Genomic DNA, 22191 nt, shown 5'->3' on the forward strand with positions numbered 1-22191 from the left:
TGATCTACATGGACGCCAGTTTTGGATGCCCTGAAGCTTCAACTGTTCTGGGGGTTTGATGGCTGAATGGTTAGCTTAGCATGTGCACGCTGTATCATAAGGCCTGTCATTGAGTCAACTGGCATGGTTTCGACTCCCCAGTTGTACATGACAAGAAGTAGGGTCGCCTGTCCAACCTTGTGGGTTTTCTCTGGGTCCTCCCACTGCTGAAGACCCCTACGCGCAAGTGAATTATTGAAATAAAAGTAAACCATGTTAGTCCCGAAATGACCTAGTTTGTGTCAAGTGGATGTTAAACCCCATTTCTCTTTCAACTGTTCTGGGGGCTCTTCCAAACCATATGAGTAAGCTCCTACTCGTGTGATCAGGTACTGTATTATGGAAAGAGTAAGCTTATCGTCTGATATCGGGTGTTCTAGAAAGAGTAAGCTTATCATGGGATATTTGGTGTCCTGGAAAGAGTAAGCTTCTCCCCATGTGATATCAGGTGTCCTGGAAAGAGTAAGCTTATTGTGTGATATCAGGTATTATGGAAAGAGTAAGCTTCTCCCCATGTGATATCGGGTGTTCTACAAAAAGTAGGGTTATCATGGGAAATCAGGTGTCCTAGTAAGAGTAAGCTCCTTCCCATACCAGGTGTTCTTGAAATAGTAAGATATCAAAGCGCTACCTTTCCTAGACAGGCCCTAACCACCACGGGTTCTTTCTTACACCAGAAAATCCAGAGAAACTCTCAGTAAACACCAGGATCGAACCCGGGACCTTGCTCAGAAAGAAAATCAAAACATAAGCTCCACCTTTCCTAGACAGGTTCTAACCACCACGGGTTCCTTAGTATGCTGCACCTTGACCAGCATTCTTTCCTACACCCCCGGTCAAACCCAGGACCATCCCCAAGTCAAACCCAGGACCTCGCCCAGAAAAAAAATCAATGAAAACACGATAAGCAGTATGGACAATTTATTTTCACTTGTCACAGATTAAGCACAGTTACAGCATACCAATCAAATAATGTGGCCATAAGAATGGATGTGTTTACATGATATTATTAAAACTACATATAAACGCTATTCTTCTGTACATCTTTAGTTCCAATATTTAACGAAGACACACAACATCAAGCTAGTCGCGAATTCTTGATTGTCGTCACAAAATCACAAGCACTACTATATTGTAATGGTAGCACGATTATAATGCATCTCCTTAATGATAAATAAATAATATACCTCTTCATGTCGTACATCGAATCATTCTTGGAAACTCATTTTATTTGGGTTATTTTTCAGTTCATCACAAAATACAGAGATTTTGAATAGCAGTGGGGAAAAAACCCACAAGGTTTGTCGCCAACCCTACTCCATGTCAAGTACAATCTGGACAACGAAAACTATGTTACTTGACTCAATGACAGACCTCACGATCTAATCTGCAGGTATTAGACCCTTTGGCCACCCAACTCCGCAAACGAGTTTCAAAAAATGACCGTTTTCTAAAGTCTAAGACAACATACAGATAAATTCATAAGTTAATGAAATGGCTTTAAAAAAAACAATGTACATGGATGAATATCCTCAAACAATATTCATAGCCTCCTACATACGAAGAAGGAAAGTCAAACTGTATTTATTATAAAGAAATAATGAGAATTATACGATTACGGCTCAGAATGTATTTGTTATAATGAAACCACTAGAACTATATGTTAAATATTACGGCTCTGGGCCCTGTTTGTCAAAATCTTAACTAAAGATAAAATCCTAATTATAGTAGATACTTCAATTTTGATTGGTTAAGCACTAAAATCAATCTAATATTATCCAATCAAATTACTAAAATTTGGATTTATCTTAGTTAAAATTTCGTGAAACAGGCCCCAGAACGTATTTGTTAGAAACCACGAGAATTATATTCGACTCAGAACGTATTTGTTCATAAAGAAGTTGGAGAATTATACGTTAATCCATTGCAGCTCAAACGACTGTCGTTTCTCATACCAGACTTTACCATGAATAAATTTGTCAGCATATTACTTAAAATAAGATAGAATATCAAGAAAGATCGCTAAATGATTTTGTAATTTTATCGTGTCTTAGAAAAAAATCAGAATGATTTAATATTAATACATGGTTTAAAATGATTTGGGATCACATAACTTGCTCGTTTATTGATTAAACTTGAGCAAGCAGACATAGTCAAATGTAAACGAAGTAACACAAAATCATGTGAAGTAAATATTAAAAAGGCCCAGGGCCTTATTCACATAAACAGAAGTATTTTAAGGATTTAGACTTTTTCATTGGCTGAAAGTTAAAAAAAATCTTAGCACATTTTTTAGCTCTAAGCCAATGAAAAGACTAGTTTACGTTTTTGTGAGCAAGGCCTCCGTTTCGTGTCACATCTTGTATCATTCTAATCATGGTAATTAAGACAATGAAATAATGTAAGAATTATATACATCGTACAGTCCACATCATTTTCATTAATTTCCTTGAAAAAAAGGTAAACTTCCTCGTTCCATAAGCAAATCCTTTAGAAATCCTTTACATGTTCAAGGGATTTAGAAAGTATCATTCAGTAAACATGAAATCCAAGCAACATTCTTTGCTGGAAATAAGCTATCTGGTTAGAGTAGCTTCCCTTAACATTTCCCCAAAAATTATTTCATAATCTAAAATGTGCAATAATTTCATTGTTCTATTATTATTCATATACAACATGGTATCTGGAGAAAAAAAAAAAAATTATCATCAAAATTATCAAATGTCCGAGTATTGTATTTCAGTTGTGCTAAATAAAAAATAATAACTTCTACAAAACTTAAATATGTATATATATACATAGAGAGAAGAGGAGGACTTGGTGGTTAATGGTGTAACAGTTACCTAGGTCATTATGTATGGGGTGCACGGTGGGATAAAATATCTTTAATGCATAAGAATCACAGAGGTTTGAGTTGTTATACTTTCACTTGTAAACCTCCCGAGAGCCCCCTCCCCCACTGGCTATAAACCAATAAGACATGAAATAGGGTTAACATACTACTTGTCTACACCTACTAACGGAAAACATTAACGAGAAATAGATATGAATTAATAAACTTTTCCACATAAAAATTCATAATTCATGAGGAACGTTTATCTCATCCAAGGCTCCGACTAATACAGGTAAACAAGATGACTGTCTCAATCACGAGGAACGTTTATCCCATCCAAGCCTCCGACTAATACAGTTAAACAAGACAATACTGACGTATTTGTGACATAGTATATATTTGACAAAAACCATAATCAATTATGTAGTGACCAATGTTATCGTATATATTTATACATATATATTTATTTATATAAATGGCTTTACGGAATAGCATCACATTTAATACCAACATTTATAAACGACAACAACAATTTTAATTTTAAAAAAAATTAACCAACAAAACAATGGCTGATGAATGGGAAGAAGACGGGCAATTTATTTAAAATAAAAATCAATTTATTTGTTTAAAATAATTAAAGTTTAAATAATAATTAGGATCTTGTCACAATATCGTCCGAATATCAAATTCATGTCAACCTGATAATCATGGTACATGGTTATTATAATGGCTCAATAGGAAGAAAATCATGTTCTTTATTCAAGGGTCAATAAGGGAGAAAATCATGGTGTGTATTCAAGGGTCAATAGGAAAAAAATCATGGTCTGTATTCAAGGGTCAATAGGAAGAAAATCATGGTCTGTATTCAAGGGTCAATAGGAAGAAAATCATGGTGTGTATTCAAGGGTCAGAATGAGAAATCTTTGTTTTTATTCTAGGGTCAAAAGGGAGAAAATAATGGTACATGGTCTTTTATTGTCAATAAGGGCAAATAATGGTCTTTATTCAAGGGTCTATCAATAGTTACTGTTATATGTTCATCATAGTATTCATTAAACACATCTACATAATGGTATTTATTATACTGTATTAGTTATGATACACCACATGAAATCAGAAATATATTACAACAGTTATCCTAGTTCACAATATTACAAGAAATAGTTTACGGATATTTTTGGACCATATTTTTTTAATATTAATATACCCTTTTGTTTGGGATGTAGGCTAAGCCTGTGACGACACAGATCACTGATAGCGAACCCTCCTGATACCCAGGAAACCAGATTACATAAGGGCATTACCTATCACACTAACCTGCATGATTTAGATTCTAACAAATCAAGATATATCAAGAAAAATTACAAATTTACGTGATGCAATTCATATAGAAACAAGTTACGAAATTCAACACTAGAAATGTCTTGCTAGTATTTATTTCATGTTGTACCCGTCTAAAATGAATACATCAACAAAAAGACTAGATGCTAAAATCCAGACTTATAGTCCGATTAAAATTTCTACTAATAAATATATAGTTTCTCTCATTCCAGTACTGAATGACACCATCATTAAACAGGTTTCCCCCTCCCCCACCCCACCCCACCAAATAACTCCCAATAAAATACCTCATATAAAAACAAGATCGGGATACATTTTATCAACAATTTGTAGGAATTTATTTTTTTAATTTTATTTTAACGCCAAAAGCTGAATGAACATAGAAATAAATAATTTGACACGAACGAACGAACGTGGTAGTAAAATGCATAAATACAAAAAAAGTTAAATACTTGCAGCATGATTTCTATGTGAAAATACGGACATACTCTCAGCGATAACTTGTGACGTGGACCCTAACACTTTCAAATGTATTTTGGTGAGATGAAAGCTATATAGAATAATATTAAAGATTTGAATAGATCACATGTGCGCTCGCAACCAATCACTGGCATTCTTCCGATTCTAATTTCATATGTTGTACTTTTCCCATATCAAACGGTTCACCCATTATTCTCTGAAACGTATCCAACACATCCTCGCAGGTTGTTTCAAAATGAGTTGTTGCATCATATGACTTGGTCATAAATACCTGAAAATATTATTTATATTGTTATGTCATAAATGATATAGCTGAAATAGTTCAAAAATAGAAAATGAAAATATAATTATATTATTATTTAAGATTTAGACAACGACCTGGCTTTTTTTTGCTATGATAATTAAAAAGTAGAAAATGAAAAATGAATATATTGAAAATTTCATTGTAGATATGAGAGAGAGAGAGAGAGAGAAAGAGAGAGAGAGAGAGAGAGAGAGAGAGGGTTTAATGTCCACTGGACACAAACTAGGTCATTTCGGGACTAACATATGTTTTGATTCTATTTCAATAATTCACTTGCGTGTAGGGGTCTTTAGCAGTGGGAGGAAACCGGAGAACCCTGAAAAAACTAATGAGAATGGACAGACGGCCCTACTCCTTGTCACGTACAAGTGGAGAACTGAAACCACACTACTTGACTCAATGACAGACCTATACAACGTGTTAACCATTCGGCCATCCAACCCTCCTCTAGACCTATATAAAGAGTTTTTCTAAATACCTTGCTATCTTTACCATCATCTGTAGGCATTATTAGATCACTGACATACACAAACCTGTAAATATACAACACATACATGTAAATAGACACATTAAAACAAGGTTACCTGTAAAAATATAGATACATTAAAACAAGGTTACCTGTAAAAATATTTATAAACAGATTTACTCCACAGGGTATCTTCTATCAGTATGAACAATACCAAATATCAATCATGTTTTAACCTGACTTTATTATAATGGAGGGAGAAGATGACCCTCCCATTCTTCTCACAACATTAATGTTAACACCATATTTTAAATCGACATTTTTACACCACCAACTGGGCTATTGAAGATAGGCCTACGCCATGACGTGCACTACAAGGGACATTCAAACTGTTAGGAGACTTCAGGAACCTCAATGTTCCTCGTCAGACCCCCTTGTCCTGCATCAATGACAAGAGAATACTGGGCAACAAACTCTGGTTCTGAAAGTATCTTAGCACCTGATTTCTGTTCACACATCATTCTGGCAGCAGAGACACCTGGGACAATTCCACAGTGCTCTGGTTCCCAACGACAGGAAAGAGAGAGAGAGAGAGAGAGAGAGAGAGAGATCCCCAACGACTGGAGAGAGGGAGTTTAACCTCCACTGACACAAACAAGGTCATTTTGAGACTAACATGTTTCAATAATTGCCTTGCAATTAGGGGTCTTTAGCAATGGGAGGAAACCAGGGGACGCGGAGAAAACCCACGAGGTTGGACAGGCGACCCTACTCCTTGTCACGTACAATCGGGGAATGGAAACCACGCCAGTTGACTCAACTTTAAAACAACAACAGCTGCACAATCTCACTGAAGTCTGAAAAAATTGCAGAAGAACGGAACTGGTAGCATCATGAGTTGAATCTAGGACAGCTTTGAAGATTTCCAACTATATAATTAATAGATTTATAAATAAAGAAAGGCTGTGATCTACACCCCTACTCCTCGGACTATTCATAAGGTAACTTACTTGTCTTCTAAATTCCCCAATAAATCTAGACCGGGTTTTAATTCTTCTTCTGGGTTGTCTGTTTCTACTGTAGTACTAACTATAGCTAAATAATAGCCTTTAGAACAAACTTGATGAGCATGTGACACCACACAGATATAGATATCTACAAATATAAAACATCTCTCATAAATATAAAATACACAATTATACATCTCTCATAAATATAAAATACACAATTATATATATCTCAAAAATATAAAATACACAATTATATATATCTCAAAAATATAAAATACCTAATTATATATCTCAAATAAATATAAAATAGATAATTATATAACTCTCATAAATATAAAATACACAATTATATATCACACATAAATATAAAATACATAATTATATAACTCTCATAAATATAAAATACATAATTATACATATCTCATAAATATAAAATACATAATTATATAACTCTCATAAATATAAAATACATAATTATATATCTCTCATAAATATAAAATACACAATTATACATCTCACATAAATATAAAATACACAATTATACATCTCACATAAATATAAAATACACAATTATATATCTCTCATAAATATTTCACTTTCCGTCTTAGTATGTCATTTAGAGGACCTTCTCCCCACACCCCGAAACAAAAATAATTTAACAGCACAGACACACACTACTGGGAATACACATGTACAATATAGCAAGACACCACTGCTGATGAAACACCAGACTAGAATTCGCAGACACCAATTTAAAACAAGAGATAGAAAGGGTGTTTAAGGTCTGCTTGACACAAAGCAGGAGAAAATCCACAACATTGGGCAAACAATGTCAGACCGTATGACCTAAAGCGAGCACACACTACACCATTCTACCACATAAATTTGAATGGTTTATGCTGTATGGTAAATCATGATTGGTGTGTTGAATCCCGAGAGATTGACAGGAAGTAAATAAAGAAAGTGAAAGTAGACCAACCTGACTTTCTGTTGACTTGATGCTGTGGAATGATCACTTGACATGATTGATTATCTTTAGTATTAGGAATAGGATGATTCATTATGCAAATAGCTCTAACAACCTGAAATATAAATATTCATTATGCAAATAGCTCTAACAACCTGAAATATAAATATTCATTATGCAAATAGCTCTAACAACCTGAAATATAAATATTCATTATGCAAATAGCTCTAACAACCTGAAATATAAATATTCATTATACAAATAGCTCTAACAACCTGGAATATAAATATTCATTATACAAATAGCTCTAACAACCTGGAATATAAATATTCATTATACAAATAGCTCTAGCAACCTGGAATATAAATATTCATTATGCAAATTACTCTAACAAGTTAAAACCTGTTTAATTATTCTTATTGACCATCTTTTTTTTCTGCAAGTTCTGTTAATAGTGTGAGCATACAATACGGTTTTGAGTTGATTGCATTATACTAATTCTTATCATTACAAATATACAATATAAAAACACCTTCACTTGCAAGCGGAGAATCAAAACTACGCCATTTGACTCAATGATAGGATCTTATGATCTTATGCACACATGTTAAACAGCTCGGCCACCGACCTGCTCCCCCGATATAACAGGACAATCACCCACCTCACCGACCACCCTTACCCGATGTAACAGGACCCTCACTGAGCCTCCCCAATGTTACAAGACAATCACTCACCTCACCGACCACCCTTACCCGATGTAATAGGACAATCACCCACCTCACCGACCACCCTCCCCCAATGTTACAGGACAATCACCCACCTCACCGACCACCCTTACCCGATGTAATAGGACAATCACTCACCTCACCGACCACCCTCCCCCAATGTTACAGGACAATCACCCACCTCACCGACCACCCTTCCCCAATGTTACAGGACAATCACTCACCTCACCGACCACCCTTACCCAATGTTACAGGACAATCACTCACCTCACCGACCACCCTTACCCGATGTAATAGGACAATCACTCACCTCACCGACCACTCTCCCCCAATGTTACAGGACAATCACCCACCTCACCGACCACCCTTACCCGATGTTACAGGACAATCATCCACCTCACCGACCACCCTTCCCCAATGTTACAGGACAATCACCCACCTCACCGACCACCCTTACCCGATGTAATAGGACAATCACTCACCTCACCGACCACCCTTACCCAATGTTACAGGACAATCACTCACCTCACCGACCACCCTTCCCCCGATGTAACAGGACCCTCACCGACCCCTCTTCCCTGATGTAACAGGACAATCACTCACCTCACCAACTTTTTTGCCCTTTTCTTTACAATAAGAGGGATCACAGACGACACCAGTACAATGTGCTGTTTCACCGGCTGCTTTCACACCTACAGCTACACCATCTTCAAATACGATCTCAGCATCTGGTCGATCTAACATGTATGTACCACCATAGATAGCACTCAATCTATATAGACAAATTATATTTAATTACAACTCAATCTCGGTTTATAGATAGCACTCAATCCAGATACATGAATCATATTTAATTGGAACTCAATCCAGATACATGAATCATATTTAATTGGAACTCAATCTACATAAATTAATCATATTTAATTGGAACTCAATCTACATAAATTAATCATATTTAATTGGAACTCAATCTACATAAATTAATCATATTTAATTGGAACTCAATCTACATAAATTAATCATATTTAATTAGAACTCAACACTCTCATCCTGGTATCATTTAATCTTGTGTTTTTATCAATATTTTCTTTCACATTCATTCAATATCAAATCCTTGATTGAAAATTCGTAAAAATCATCTTAAATCACCCAATATCATGTAATTTGTTCTTGGTGTCCGTTTACATAATCTGTATCGACCGATAACTGTGTTATCGTTAGCCTTACTCGACTGATAACTTGTTATCGTTAGTCTGTATCGACTGATAACTGTGTTGGCATTAGCCAGTATCGACCGATAACTGTGTTATCGTTAGCCTGTATCGACCGATAACTGTGTTATCGTTAGCCTGTATCGACTGATAACTGTGTTATCATTAGCCTGTATCGACTGATAACTGTGTTATCATTAGCCTGTATCGACTGATAACTGTGTTATCGTTAGCCTGTATCGACTGACAACTGTGTTATCGTTAGCCTGTATCAACCGATATCGGTGTTATCGTTAGAATTAATCTAACGATAACTGTGTTTTTGTTAGCCTGTATCGACCGATAACTGTGTTATCATTGGAGTCTGTATTTACCGATTATTTATAAAGAAAGAAATTTTATGGTTGATGTATGGTTTTTACAGTTACTGTTGTTGCAGGTTATTGAAATATTTACCTTGCGAATCCTTGAGGTAATTCCCCGAGACCATAAAGAGGATATAAATATGGTGATTTACCATATCTAGCTAAGGAACCACTGTATAACTTACATCTCTTTAACAATTCTACAGCACTACCAGGCTTCTTCATGTAACTAAAAAATATACAATATATATAACCATACATTATACAAGAGATAAATCTGCCTATTGCATGAAATGTTATCTAAATTATTAATTAGACATTTATTAACCTGAAAAGACCTTGATCAACTCTAGATGTTATCTTATGTGTCAGCTTTTCACTGGATTTGAAACCGATCTGCTGCTCAAAGTTCATTGATGAATTAATCATGAAATGGATCATCGAGATTATGTTTCTTATCGTACCGACTTTAGTAATGATGATCGAGGTCAGGCCTAAAATTCAAATGTTAATATCTCGGTTCAGAGGGGATAGTATAAAGATATAGTATAAAATGAACATACTCATCGTTTAGATACAGAGCAATAGCATGACCTGTAAAATCTGTTGTATTCGTATCAACACCAAATTTTTTATATACGTCAGAAGCTGTAGATGTCTTAGGATCTATTTCCTTCCATGTTGCTGGATTATCTTCTTCAAATTCTTGGGCAAATATCAAGAAATTTCTAAATCTTCTCTTTTCAAACAATCCCATTAAAGCTGTAGAATATAAAAATACCAATTAATCAAATAAATACCATATTTTGGGGGGATATAAGTTGATTACCCCACGTTAAGACCAATGGGCCACTACCCCACACGAGTTAAGACCAATGGGCCATTCTCCCACTCACAAGTTCTACTAATGGGCCAATTCCCTCACCCATGTTGACTATATTCCTACCACGTTACACTACTGGACTATTCTCCCTCCCACCCACGTTACACCACTGGACTAGTCTCCTACCCATGTTACACCACTGGACTATTCTCCCTCCCACCCACGTTGCACCACTGAACCATTGTCGCTCCCACCCACGTTACACCACTGGACTATTCTCCCACCCACGTTACACCACTGGACTTTTCTCCCACCCATGTTACACCCCCGAACTGTTCTACCTTCCACCCAGCTACACCATTATTCTCCCACCCACGTTACACCAGTGAACCATTGTCCCTCCCACCCATGTTACACCACTGGACTATTCTCCCTCCCAACCACGTTACACCAGTGAACCATTCTCACTCCCATCCATGTTACACCACTGGACTATTCTCCCTCCCATCCACGTTACACCACTGGACTAGTCTCCTACCCACAGAATAATAAAAGAAATAACTTACATGAAGCCAACGCCTCTTTCTCATCCGCTGGTACCTTGAAAATTTTTCCACCTTTATATACGTAACTACCCTCTACAGACTTAAATTCAAGATATCTTGTGACCCCAGTATAAATTAACATTTTAACAAGTTGACCTGAAAAATATATTCATTTCATCATTTATTTAATATATATTCAACACCCAATAGGTCATTTCGGGACTAACACATGGTTCAATCTTATTTCAATAATTCGCTTGATCGTAGGGGTCTTTAGCAGTGGGAAGTAACCAGAGGATCCGGAGAAAACCCACGAGGTTGGACAGATGACCCTACTCTTTGTCACGTCCGACTGGGGAATGGAAACCACACCAGTTGACTCAATGACAGACCTTATGATCCAAACGAGCACATGTTAACCCTTCGACTACCCTACCCTCTTATTTAATATACGTTCAATTCCTGTACATGTAATATATATTGGTCAGTACGAGTTAATTCAACATTTCATTACAATGTACGGTTCTATAACCAGCAATGTACAGTTCTATAATCAGCAATGTTTGGTTCTATAAACAGCAATGTACGGTTCTATAACCAGCAATGTACTGTTCTATAATCAGCAATGTACGGTTCTATAACCAGCAATGTACGGTTCTATAACCAGCAATGTACGGTTCTATAATCAGCAACGTACCGTTCTATAATCAGCAGGGGATCACGGTGGCTAAGTGGGTAAGGCGCTGGCTCGCTAGCCTGGAGGTCGGGTGTTCGATCCCTGCATTGGCCGAGAAAGTTCATCCAGATTTTCCGGCGTGGTTCCCCCTTGTCAGTGATGCAGGACGGAGGGCCTGACAAGGACAGCTGTCTAGTCATTCGTAGGGCTGGCGGAAATAATCGATATTGCCGATAATCGTCAGCAAGCGTTTTGAAAATCAATTATCGATAAAGTTTTAAAATATCGATTATCGCGCAATTATAGGTACTTCACTTGCAAGAAGAAGTCCGTAAAAATAATCATTATCACTGTGTTCTTTGCAACGCGTGCTTGGGTCCTAGAACTGTAGAATAGTCATAATAAAACACACACGTTTTGTTTTTTCACGTGAGACGCCACCGGTGAGAAATGTTGGCCGCTTATGTCATGATGAGAGCCAATGATTTCACGTAACATTCAATAAACTGTTACGGCGAACGATATGAAGAATCCGGTTGATGTGATCAAAGGGAAATAACTACATTTTACTCATTATTATTCAGATCATAAGCGACAAAGATATGGCGAGCGATGGCGGTTCTGTCTTCCAAACGAAGTTGATCGAGTTTCTTTCTACACCTTGGTTTTGCTATGGAATTCTATTATTTCATTGTCAAATGTCAAATAAATGAAAAACATTCTACATGTATACAGAATGATATCAAAACATAAACTCGCATATAATTCGTTATTCATGTACAAATTCTTATATTTTTCAAATCAATTGTAAGTCAAAATAATTTGCCGATATTATCGATAATTGATCGGCGGATGGTCGGCGATAATCGATACTGAAAACATGATCGATTGCCAGCCCTAGTCATTCCGGTGAGACGAAAAACCGAGGTCCCGTGTACACATTGGCGTGCACGTAAAAGATCCCTTGACAGTTGGAATTCGATATAAGAGTAGGCCGTAGTGCCGCTGTCCGGGCAAAATTTCCCTCATAGCACACTGTATGGCGTATGCCCGTCTTCATTAGCCCAGTTCGGAGCAAAACAGTAGGACGTTAAACCCCATTTCATTTCATTCATTTCTATAATCAGCAATGTACGGTTCTATAATCAGCAATGTACGGTTCTATAACCAGCAATGTACAGTTCTATAACCAGCAATGTACAGTTCTATAACCAGCAATGTACGGTTCTATAATCAGCAATGTACGGTTCTATAACCAGCAATGTATGGTTCTATAACCAGCAATGTACGGTTCTATAACCAGCAATGTACTGTTCTATAACCAGTAATGTACGGTTCTACAACTAGCAATGTGTTAAACTGTAAGGAAAGTGTTATTACAGTGGCTCAGGAAGTAGACCTTGACAGTTAGTTACAAGTTAACCAGATGACAACTTCTAGAGGGTCCACAAGGAACAAGGAACTAATATATATTTTAGAAACAGACTTACCGTCGGCCATTAAAAATTTAGGTATAAGGTCAACATTCCAATCTCGTCCACGTCCAAATTTTTCTGGAATTGTTGCGGTTTCCCCCCTTTTAAACATATCTAACCTATAAAACTACAAAAAAACATTTTTACATTAGTTAGAGACTCTATACATTATCCAAATAACCATAAACACTCTTTTCCATGTATCTCTTTCCCTTGTGCTTCAAAGAAACTTTTCATCGGTTACAAGGAAACAGTCTCTTTACATTTGCAGGACTTATTTTATAGCCGGTGAAAACACGTACATTTAAAACGGGCATAAGGCTAATATCTCTATCTGCATACATGTACATTGTGGAAGCCACATGGGCTCTGTGTGAAAGATGCAGCTCGCTGTCTAGGAGGGGTCAGGTTTTGGCTGAGAAAGTTCTTAGGAATTTTCCGGCATTGTGACAGAGAGAGAAATGGGGTTTAACGTCCACTTTACACAAACTAGGTCATTACGGGACTAACATATGGTTCAATTATATTTCAATAACTTGCTTGTGCATAGGGAGGAGACCAGAGGACCCTGAAAAAAAACCACGAGGTTGGACAGGCAAACCCTACTCCTTGTCGCGTACAACCGGGGAATCGAAACCAACTTGACTCAATGGCAGACCTTATTATGATACAGCGCGCACTGGCTAACCATTCGGCCATCCAACCACCCCTTATTGATTAAAATGATGCATCAAAGCTGTATTATATTTTAGAGAGAGAGTAATGTAATGAACTTACATCTTCTCTAATAGAAACAACAGGGAAAGCATTGATTTGTATTTACATTAATATCATATTTTAATGAACTTATATCCTCTATAATGGTGTAGATTTCACAAATTAAAAACACTTATATGGATATACTACTTCTGAATTTATTAACATTTTTTGCTTGATAACGATATCTGTACAGAAGTAGTATATGAATATAAGTGTTTTAATCAGTATAATGATATCAATATGATATTATGATAGTAATGATCTTACATCTTCTAATGGTGTAATAGATGCACTTTCTCCACCATAATATTTATTTCTATCCATATGAAGAATCTTCTTCCCACTAACAGATAACATTCCACTTAAAATACATTCCTGAAAACATACAAATACATAATAAATACAGTACCTCTCATCAACCTAATACATGTACCAGTTCCTGTAAACATACAAGCACATAATAAATATAATACAAACTCTAATACAGTATCTCTTAATGAACCTAATACAGGTACCAGTTCCTGTAGGAAAACAAACACAATAAATATAACACAAACTCTAATGAAATTAATACCAGGGGTATTATTATTAACATATCGCTACTTAAATTAGGCATTTTCATTGGATACATGAAATTTGGTTTTATAGGATTTTAACACCTGAGCCAGTGAAAATAGTTTAAACCTAGGTTTAGTTTTAATGAGTAAAGCCACAAGTTGGTGGGTGAGGGGGAGGCGAGAGAGAGGGGTGGGGGGACAGAGTGAGAGAGATTAACCCCAAGGACCTGGGAATACCCATGAGGTTGGACAGGCTAGCCAGGGACCGAGTTGGTAAAAGAACAGTACTGATAATATGATACATGTACAACAAAATCCTGAGATACATGTACCTGTAATCCCCTGTGCACAATATGATAACTTGCATACTAATCATTATAACATGGGTGTCCTTCATTTGTTGACGAAAAAACATCAACATTTATTATAGACAGCGATCATATTTCTGCTTGAAAAAATGTAAAGCAAATATCTTTTATAAATGAATGAAATGGTGTTCAATGTCCTACTATTCTGCTCAAACTGGGATAATGAAAAAGATAAATACTCCAAACAGTGTGCTATTCTTCTCTGACTGGGCTAATGAAGACATACATGTACACACATACAGTGTGCTAAGAAGGAAATTTTGCCTCACAACTGTCAATTGTTGTTTTACCTGTCAATTTTTACATGTCTTGACTAACTTCTCCTTGCTAGACATGGACACGGACATGGGGAAATATCTTTAATGTCAAAATATTTAAATTGTGTCCATGGTGCAATTTGTTCTTATAAGGCAACATCTGGCCCACGACTTCACAAAGCATTCTCAGACTTAAACATACGTTATGCAAGAGCAAAATCAGCCTATGGTAGGTCTTTGTTTAGGCCTGAAATGTTATAAAAACTATTAATTAGACATTAATTAACTTATCCAGACCATAATCAGCTCTTGATGTCAAGGCTTGCCTGCGATATTTGTTGGATTACAGTCCGATTTGCTGCAAAACTTTCCTTCGTGACTAACAATTAAATGGATAATCAAGACTATTAGTTTTGTCTTATCGACTTCAGTAATGATGATCGAGGCTAAGCGGAACTTCCATCCGCTTAGTTCTCGGTTCATAGTGGATCAATTTGACTGAAATTTTCAGCAAGTTGCCTTTACATTATGTAGTTTTTAACTATTATAGTGATAACTGCCAACTCGTTATCTAATCTCCCATAATGTAACTTTAAGTAGTTAAGAATTTATAAAAGATTTGCTGTTTTAATGTATCAAATATATGTACATCAATAGGAAACTATGTGCACAGTTTTGTGTTTCTGGATCAAATTCAAAAGAATTTCTCATAGTGACTGAAAGTTGAGTTAATTCTTAACTTAAGTCTGTGAATACTCTGAACTCGGGGCTAGCTCTTCTTCCAGTTTCGTGCATTGGGCCTAATTGTATAGGCCTACATGTATACGTGAAAACGTTCATGTAACTTCTATAATAGTTGTTCTGACGTAAATTTGAAATTCAATTGAGTTACAAGGAAATATGTTATAAGAGAAGAATGAAGAATGTATAACACTACAAGAGAATGAGACTACCAAGCAACATCTGTCACCAAACCTGGTCATTGAAATGACTGACTATATGTATGTATGATTCATTGACTAAAAAATTTATTTAAAAATCTATTAAACTTATTAACATTTTTGATGTACATGTAAAAATAGGTACAAATTTAACAGGTATATACATGTATATATATATATATAGGCCTACAGTCAGACTGACTGAATGTTCAGAGCTATATAAAAAAGATTATTATTACATATACATGTATACGCCTACATTAAATATCAATTTTTGATAATATCAAACAATAGCCTGACTAATATCATCAGTGATGGGTTGTTTATTTCCAGATTTACACATACTTGTTACGTGGTCATGAATAATGCTGATATCATATAAAATTGTATACATTGAAAGTACAGGTTAATGTTGACACTTGCATCAATGCACCTGTTAATTCGTCTGTCACCAACACTCATTATTTGAATGGAAATTCCTTGCCACGACATAACAATTTAATCAGTACCCACATACAATGTCCCAGTGCTAGTCTTTATTATGTTAATTTTTTATTTTATCAAAAAAACACGTCAAAAAAACATCAGTCAAAGAAACATCGGTCAGAGTTGTTAAAATTTGATTTTAGCAACATGGGGAGAAATAAATGATTGTAAAAAACTTGGCCCCGCCCTTGTGTTTGAATTAGTCTAGTTCTAACGATCATTTCAAATTTCTTATAACCAACTCAACTGTACACTTTATTTGTTTCTCGACAAAAATATTCCACTTCATCAGTTGATACATTAAAAACCCATTTCATTTTTTTCATCAGCTGTTGTTCACAACTGACACACAAAAATATTTTCTGAGTCTGGAGACCTGCTTTTTTATCAAATTTTTACTGGGTTTTTTTTCTGTTCAATGAATATCAAGTAGAATGATATAATTACATTCCCTGTCATGAATATTTCAAATGATAAATGTTTAATGTTTAGAATGGCAGTATTCACAATTACTGATAATTATGTACATGTAATTATTCGTTGGTTGTGACACTGAGAGAGAAATGGGGACTAACATGGTATAATTTATTTCAACAATTCCCTTTTGAGTTAGTAGGTGGGGGGACCAGGAGAAAAACCCATGATGTTGGCCAGTGCAGAAAAGTAGAAAACCCTACTTGTCATGTATAAGCTTGGATGGAAATGGGATCGCAACCATGCCACTTGACAACGCCTTACATGATGCCTGTGTTGAATTTTGAAAAAAATAGTACATCAACCCTGATACATCTATAGTCAGGCCCTCCGTTCTGCCTTGTGCAAGACATATGAGATATAGCAAGAACAAAGAAGGAAATATAGCGCACGCTCAGTTCATTGACGAGTAATACTTATATTGGTTATGAATCAAATTGTTTATTTCATATTATTTTCTCTGTGATACTATCGATGACCAAATAAATTTCTCGACTTATGAAAATAAAACATTTCAGTCAAACTTGGTAATTTTACAAGTGTTACTTTTTTTTTAATGTTTTGTTATCCATCATTTAAGTTTATTGCTCTTATTAAAGTTTAGTAAATTAATTTATATCACTATTAATTTTATTACCAGGTAATAAAATATAAATGTACAAAACAATTAAATAAGCAAAACATCCCCAGCTACATAATAGCTAAAGAACAATACAATAATTTTAAGATTCCATCCATATTATAAAGTGAAGAGGGTAAAACAAGGGAGTTTATTTTATGCTCTCCTGAGATTTTCAAATGACAAGGCCTGGTGTAGTGAAACACAATCAATAAACATAGTTGGTTCCTTTGGGTATAAGTTAAGTTCCATTCCTCCCTTAATGACAAATTTGATAATTGATTGATAATTGGTTCATTAAGTAGCTTCTTGATTACTGGTTATATGATAATTAATGGTTCCCACTTAGATTTAAGGTGTGAAAACAGGTGGTATAGTGGCCTTGAATGCACAGACCCTATAACCATCTGTTGAATATTACATGTATTTTGAAAGGGTGTTATCTTTTTTGTGATGTTGTCTGGGCTTATAATAAAAATCTATAAGAATTTCTTAAATTTAAAGGAGCTAAATCGGTAATATTTTGGAGCTAGAAATTGTCACAAATGGGCCGCAACTCATATAATAATATAATAGGAATTTATATAAACTGTTTTACATTCAATCGTTTTTGTTTTACTGTGAATTGTCATCAGTTATGTTCGGCAATATACGCCAGAAGTCTCAACCAAAAGTCAGTTTCTAGCGTCTGGTTATTCCAGTCAACATCGATAGTATTTATTGTGCATGCTCTACAAATAAGAATATGGCATTACCGTTTGATATGACATGTGGAATATATGTCTAGCCTCATTCTTTGAGCACCTTGTACATGTAAGTTGTTACAAATTGCACTGAAACGCATTATGGTACACGATTCGTGTACATTGTACCAATGATGGTAAAATGTTTACTTTGTCTGAAATATTGGATATCAGAAGCCTTTATTTTCCAGGTAAGATCACCACACCAATGCTGATTTAAATTGCAAAAAAATTTGTGTTTTCAATGTCGAAGATTTTGGATGATATTGTGTTACGGACTTAGCTAATTTAAATATTAAATATAGGTTGCCAGGCAACGAAACATACGCCCACAGCAGCTAAATCGTCCGGGCAGTCAACAAGAGTTGTCGCATATTTTTACTTTTTTCGGTAATAAAACATTTATAATACACTAAAATCTGATCAAGAGCAACAACTCAGAAAACCATTAGAATTTCTTTGGTTTTTATAAAGTTCTGACCCATGCTAACGTTTTGTATACAAAACTTTTAATATCATGGATTTAGCTGTTCCAAGTCATAAAAATTCATTGAAAATCAATATACTTGTTCCTCTCAAGATCTTAAACTCTGTTTATCAATCTGAAGTAAATCGGATGATAACTTTAGCTTTTAGAGCGTCACAAGATTTTGCAAAGTGATCAAGGGCCATAACTTTGGCAGTAATTATCAGAAATCGTTGAAAATCAATAGGATTCTTCGTCTCATGATCCTAAACACTGTGTATAAATTTAAGGTCTATCGGATATTAACTTTGGCCTCTAGAGCGTCCACAAGATTTTTTGAAGTGATCAAGGGCCATAACTCTGGCATTAATTATCGTAAATCACTGAAAATCAATAGGCTTCTTCGTCTCTTGACCTTAAACACTGTGTATAAATTTAAGATCAATCGGATATTAACTACAGGCTTCTTTGTCCTATGACCTTAAACACTGTGTATAAATTTAAGATCAATCGGATATTAACTTTGGCCTCTAGAGCGTCCACAAGATTTTTTGAAGTGATCAAGGGCCATAACTGTGGCAGTAATTATCTGAAATCGCCGAAAATCAATAGGCTTCCTCGTCTCATGACCTTAAACACTGTGTATAAATTTAAGATCAATCGGATATTAACTTTAGTCTCTAGAGCGTCCACAAGAATTTTTGAAGTGATCAAGGGCCATAACTCTGGCAGTAATTATTGGAAATCGTTGAAAATCAATAGGCTTCTTCGTCTCATGACCTTAAACACTGTGTATAAATTTAAGATCAATCGGATATTAACTTTGGCCTCTAGAGCGCCCACAAGATTTTTTGAAGTGATCAAGGGCCATTTCTCTGGCAGTAATTATCGGAAATTGTTGAAAATCAATAGGCTTCCTCGTCTCATGACCTTAAACACTGTGTATAAATTTAAAGTCAATCGGATATTAACTTTAGCCTCTAAAGCGTCCACAAGCAATTGTGGACGCCGGACGGACCGCCGGACGGACGGACCGCCGGACAGACGGACGGGGGCGACGACAATATACGACCACATTTAAATGTGGGCGTATAAAAAAAAAAGAGAAAAGGGATGTGTCTTAGGCTATTCTAAAATAATTAACACAATTTATGGATCCAGAAAAACTCTTGAGTCTTATAAGAACAACTAATAGCAAACATGCCATGCAGATTAATTATTTAGACTCGACACTCATTTTAATTCCTGCACCCAGTGGCCAGTTCGGAGTTCCAGCTGAATGAAATTTCACATTTCAGTCTCCAGACAAAACACATTTCGACGACACTTCCTGTGCCAATTTGGAAGATTACCTCATTATCGTGTGAGACACCCATATCACAAGATAAGTCAGTTGCACCCATATTAACTACATAAATAAATACCCACATAATTGGAAAGAAGAAAAATATGTATGCGATTAATTTATAATCAGCATCGATGACATCAGTTCGATTTATCACATTCCTGCGTTTACAACTGTGACACATCGGCATTCTTTTTCTGCAAAAATAAAAGATATTGAACCTACCATAAATTCGGCAGGCAAATAGACATTGTTATGAACAAAATATACGCACCTTAAGGCCTGTGCCTAATACTATATAGTCGTATTTCTCATCCATATTGTATGAAAATTAACAGCAACAAAATATTCAATGAATAATCACACGATAAAGTTCCACCGGTTCGGTGATTCCACAAAATGGCTACTCCCTCTGTAGCGTAGTAATCTCCAATCGATTGATAACAGTGCCCGAAGTAGTTCCGGGGATTACAAACGCATAAATAATAGATCAGCCGTGACGTGTATTGATATTTCCACATTGTGTTTGATGTTGAATTTTTTCTATAAAAATATAAATTGATATAGTTTCTTTGCGTTTGTTTATTTAATCATATGGCGGATGATTTCTAAAAGAACCTAATAACGCAATTAATTAAAAATATCGCAATCATACATTTTCCAGCGAATTCGATAATCCTAAAACTATTTATCATTTTTTGATAATTTAAATTTTGATTTTAATGAAATAAATTAATTTATTATTGTCTACATTTTTTAGCCAATGGGCAGTCTTAAAATTAATTTTGCCCGATATAAACAACATGGCTGCTTCCAAAAAGAAAAGAAAAAATGTCTGAATCATGTCTATGACATTTATTATTGTGTAATTTTGAGTTAAATTGAAAATGGCCGATGGAAGAAAATCTCGAGATGTTGGGTCACTGTTGCCATCTAGTCGTGAACGTGAATCAGAACGACATTTTCCTCTTGGGCGTGCAGAAGGTGATGTTTCAGTAATGAATTTTTTGACAAGTCAACAAAAAGTCGTTTGTTTTTTTTTTCTTCAGATTCATACTGGCCTATAGGCTAACAGTGGTAGTCATAATCATAGGTCTGTTGATTCAGTTCCTATAAATTTATCCAGCCGGAACAATTTAATTCAATCAAAGCCACTAGATTATGGATTTAAACATTGACGGACCGTAAAAACAACCCAGGCCCGGATCCAGGATTTTGTCTAGGGGGGGGGGGGCATACCTTGGTTTGCATTAGTGGCGTGGGCTGAGGGGGGGGGGGGTTGACCGGCCCCCTGGATCCGGGCCTGTAGTGAAGTTGAAATCCATTTATTCAGAGGAGTAATAGAAATCGATGGTCGTAACAATAGCCACAGGACTATTTTAACGACTATTCAGTTTTTAACTTCCCCGATGGAGGGCCCGGAAGGCATCGTAACAATAGCACGAGGCCTATTTTTACGAATCGTCGTTACAATATCGACTGCATAACAACAATCGATCTATCAAATATCTCCATAATAAAAAGACAGGCATACGTCATACAGTTAGAAATTTAACCCTGATTCCTAACTGCCATAGAATCTTTAACATGCTACCATTGGTCTATACATGGAACGTTGGTTTTTCAGCACATCCAAACCAAAAGACAATTAACCACTTCTATGTCATTTTTACCCTTCAATTAGTTTTTCTTCTTGTACGATTATTATTAATTAGTTTAGCCTACTTACCGTCGCAAAATTTCAATCGGCCTACTTACTTCCAAATAATACACAGAGGATAGATCTTGAAGACCCATTGATTGGGGACGACGGAGTCAGAAAATGTTGACTTAGATATTGATGAAAGTTTAAGTAACTAAGATTTGAATTAGCCATTTTCTATTCAAGGTGAATAGAAAATGACTAAATGAAAATC

General features: G+C 35.7%; 1 protein-coding gene across 1 annotated transcript; it reads right to left on the bottom strand.

Annotated features, from left to right (window-relative positions):
* Window positions 1-5507: 5507 nt before the first annotated feature.
* On the bottom strand, window positions 5508-20707 carry LOC126827855 (rab GDP dissociation inhibitor beta). Its single transcript, XM_056102350.1, has 9 exons — window positions 20550-20707; window positions 14287-14394; window positions 13276-13387; window positions 11131-11265; window positions 10305-10503; window positions 9833-9970; window positions 8769-8937; window positions 7740-7755; window positions 5508-5530 (listed from the first exon to the last, which is right to left on the bottom strand). The coding sequence occupies exons 1-9, from the start codon at window positions 20592-20594 to the stop codon at window positions 5508-5510; spliced, it is 945 nt and encodes a 314-aa protein (XP_055958325.1). The 5' UTR covers window positions 20595-20707.
* Between the last annotated feature and the right edge of the window lie 1484 nt (window positions 20708-22191).

This window comes from Patella vulgata, chromosome 7 (genome assembly GCF_932274485.2).
Source record: "Patella vulgata chromosome 7, xgPatVulg1.2, whole genome shotgun sequence".
Taxonomy (NCBI): Eukaryota; Metazoa; Mollusca; class Gastropoda; family Patellidae; genus Patella; species Patella vulgata.

What these genes read in the sequence shown, in the direction of transcription:
- LOC126827855 (XM_056102350.1), bottom strand. Translation starts at nt 20,594, where the DNA reads ATGGATGAGAAATACGACTATATAGTATTAGGCACAGGCCTTAAG. An exon ending in TATTAGGCACAGGCCTTAAG is followed by an intron (nt 14,395 to 20,549) that starts GTGCGTATATTT and finishes GTATGTTTTCAG; the next exon opens with GAATGTATTTTAAGTGGAAT. An exon ending in TTACCTCAAGGATTCGCAAG is followed by an intron (nt 8,938 to 9,832) that starts GTAAATATTTCA and finishes TTGTCTATATAG; the next exon opens with ATTGAGTGCTATCTATGGTG.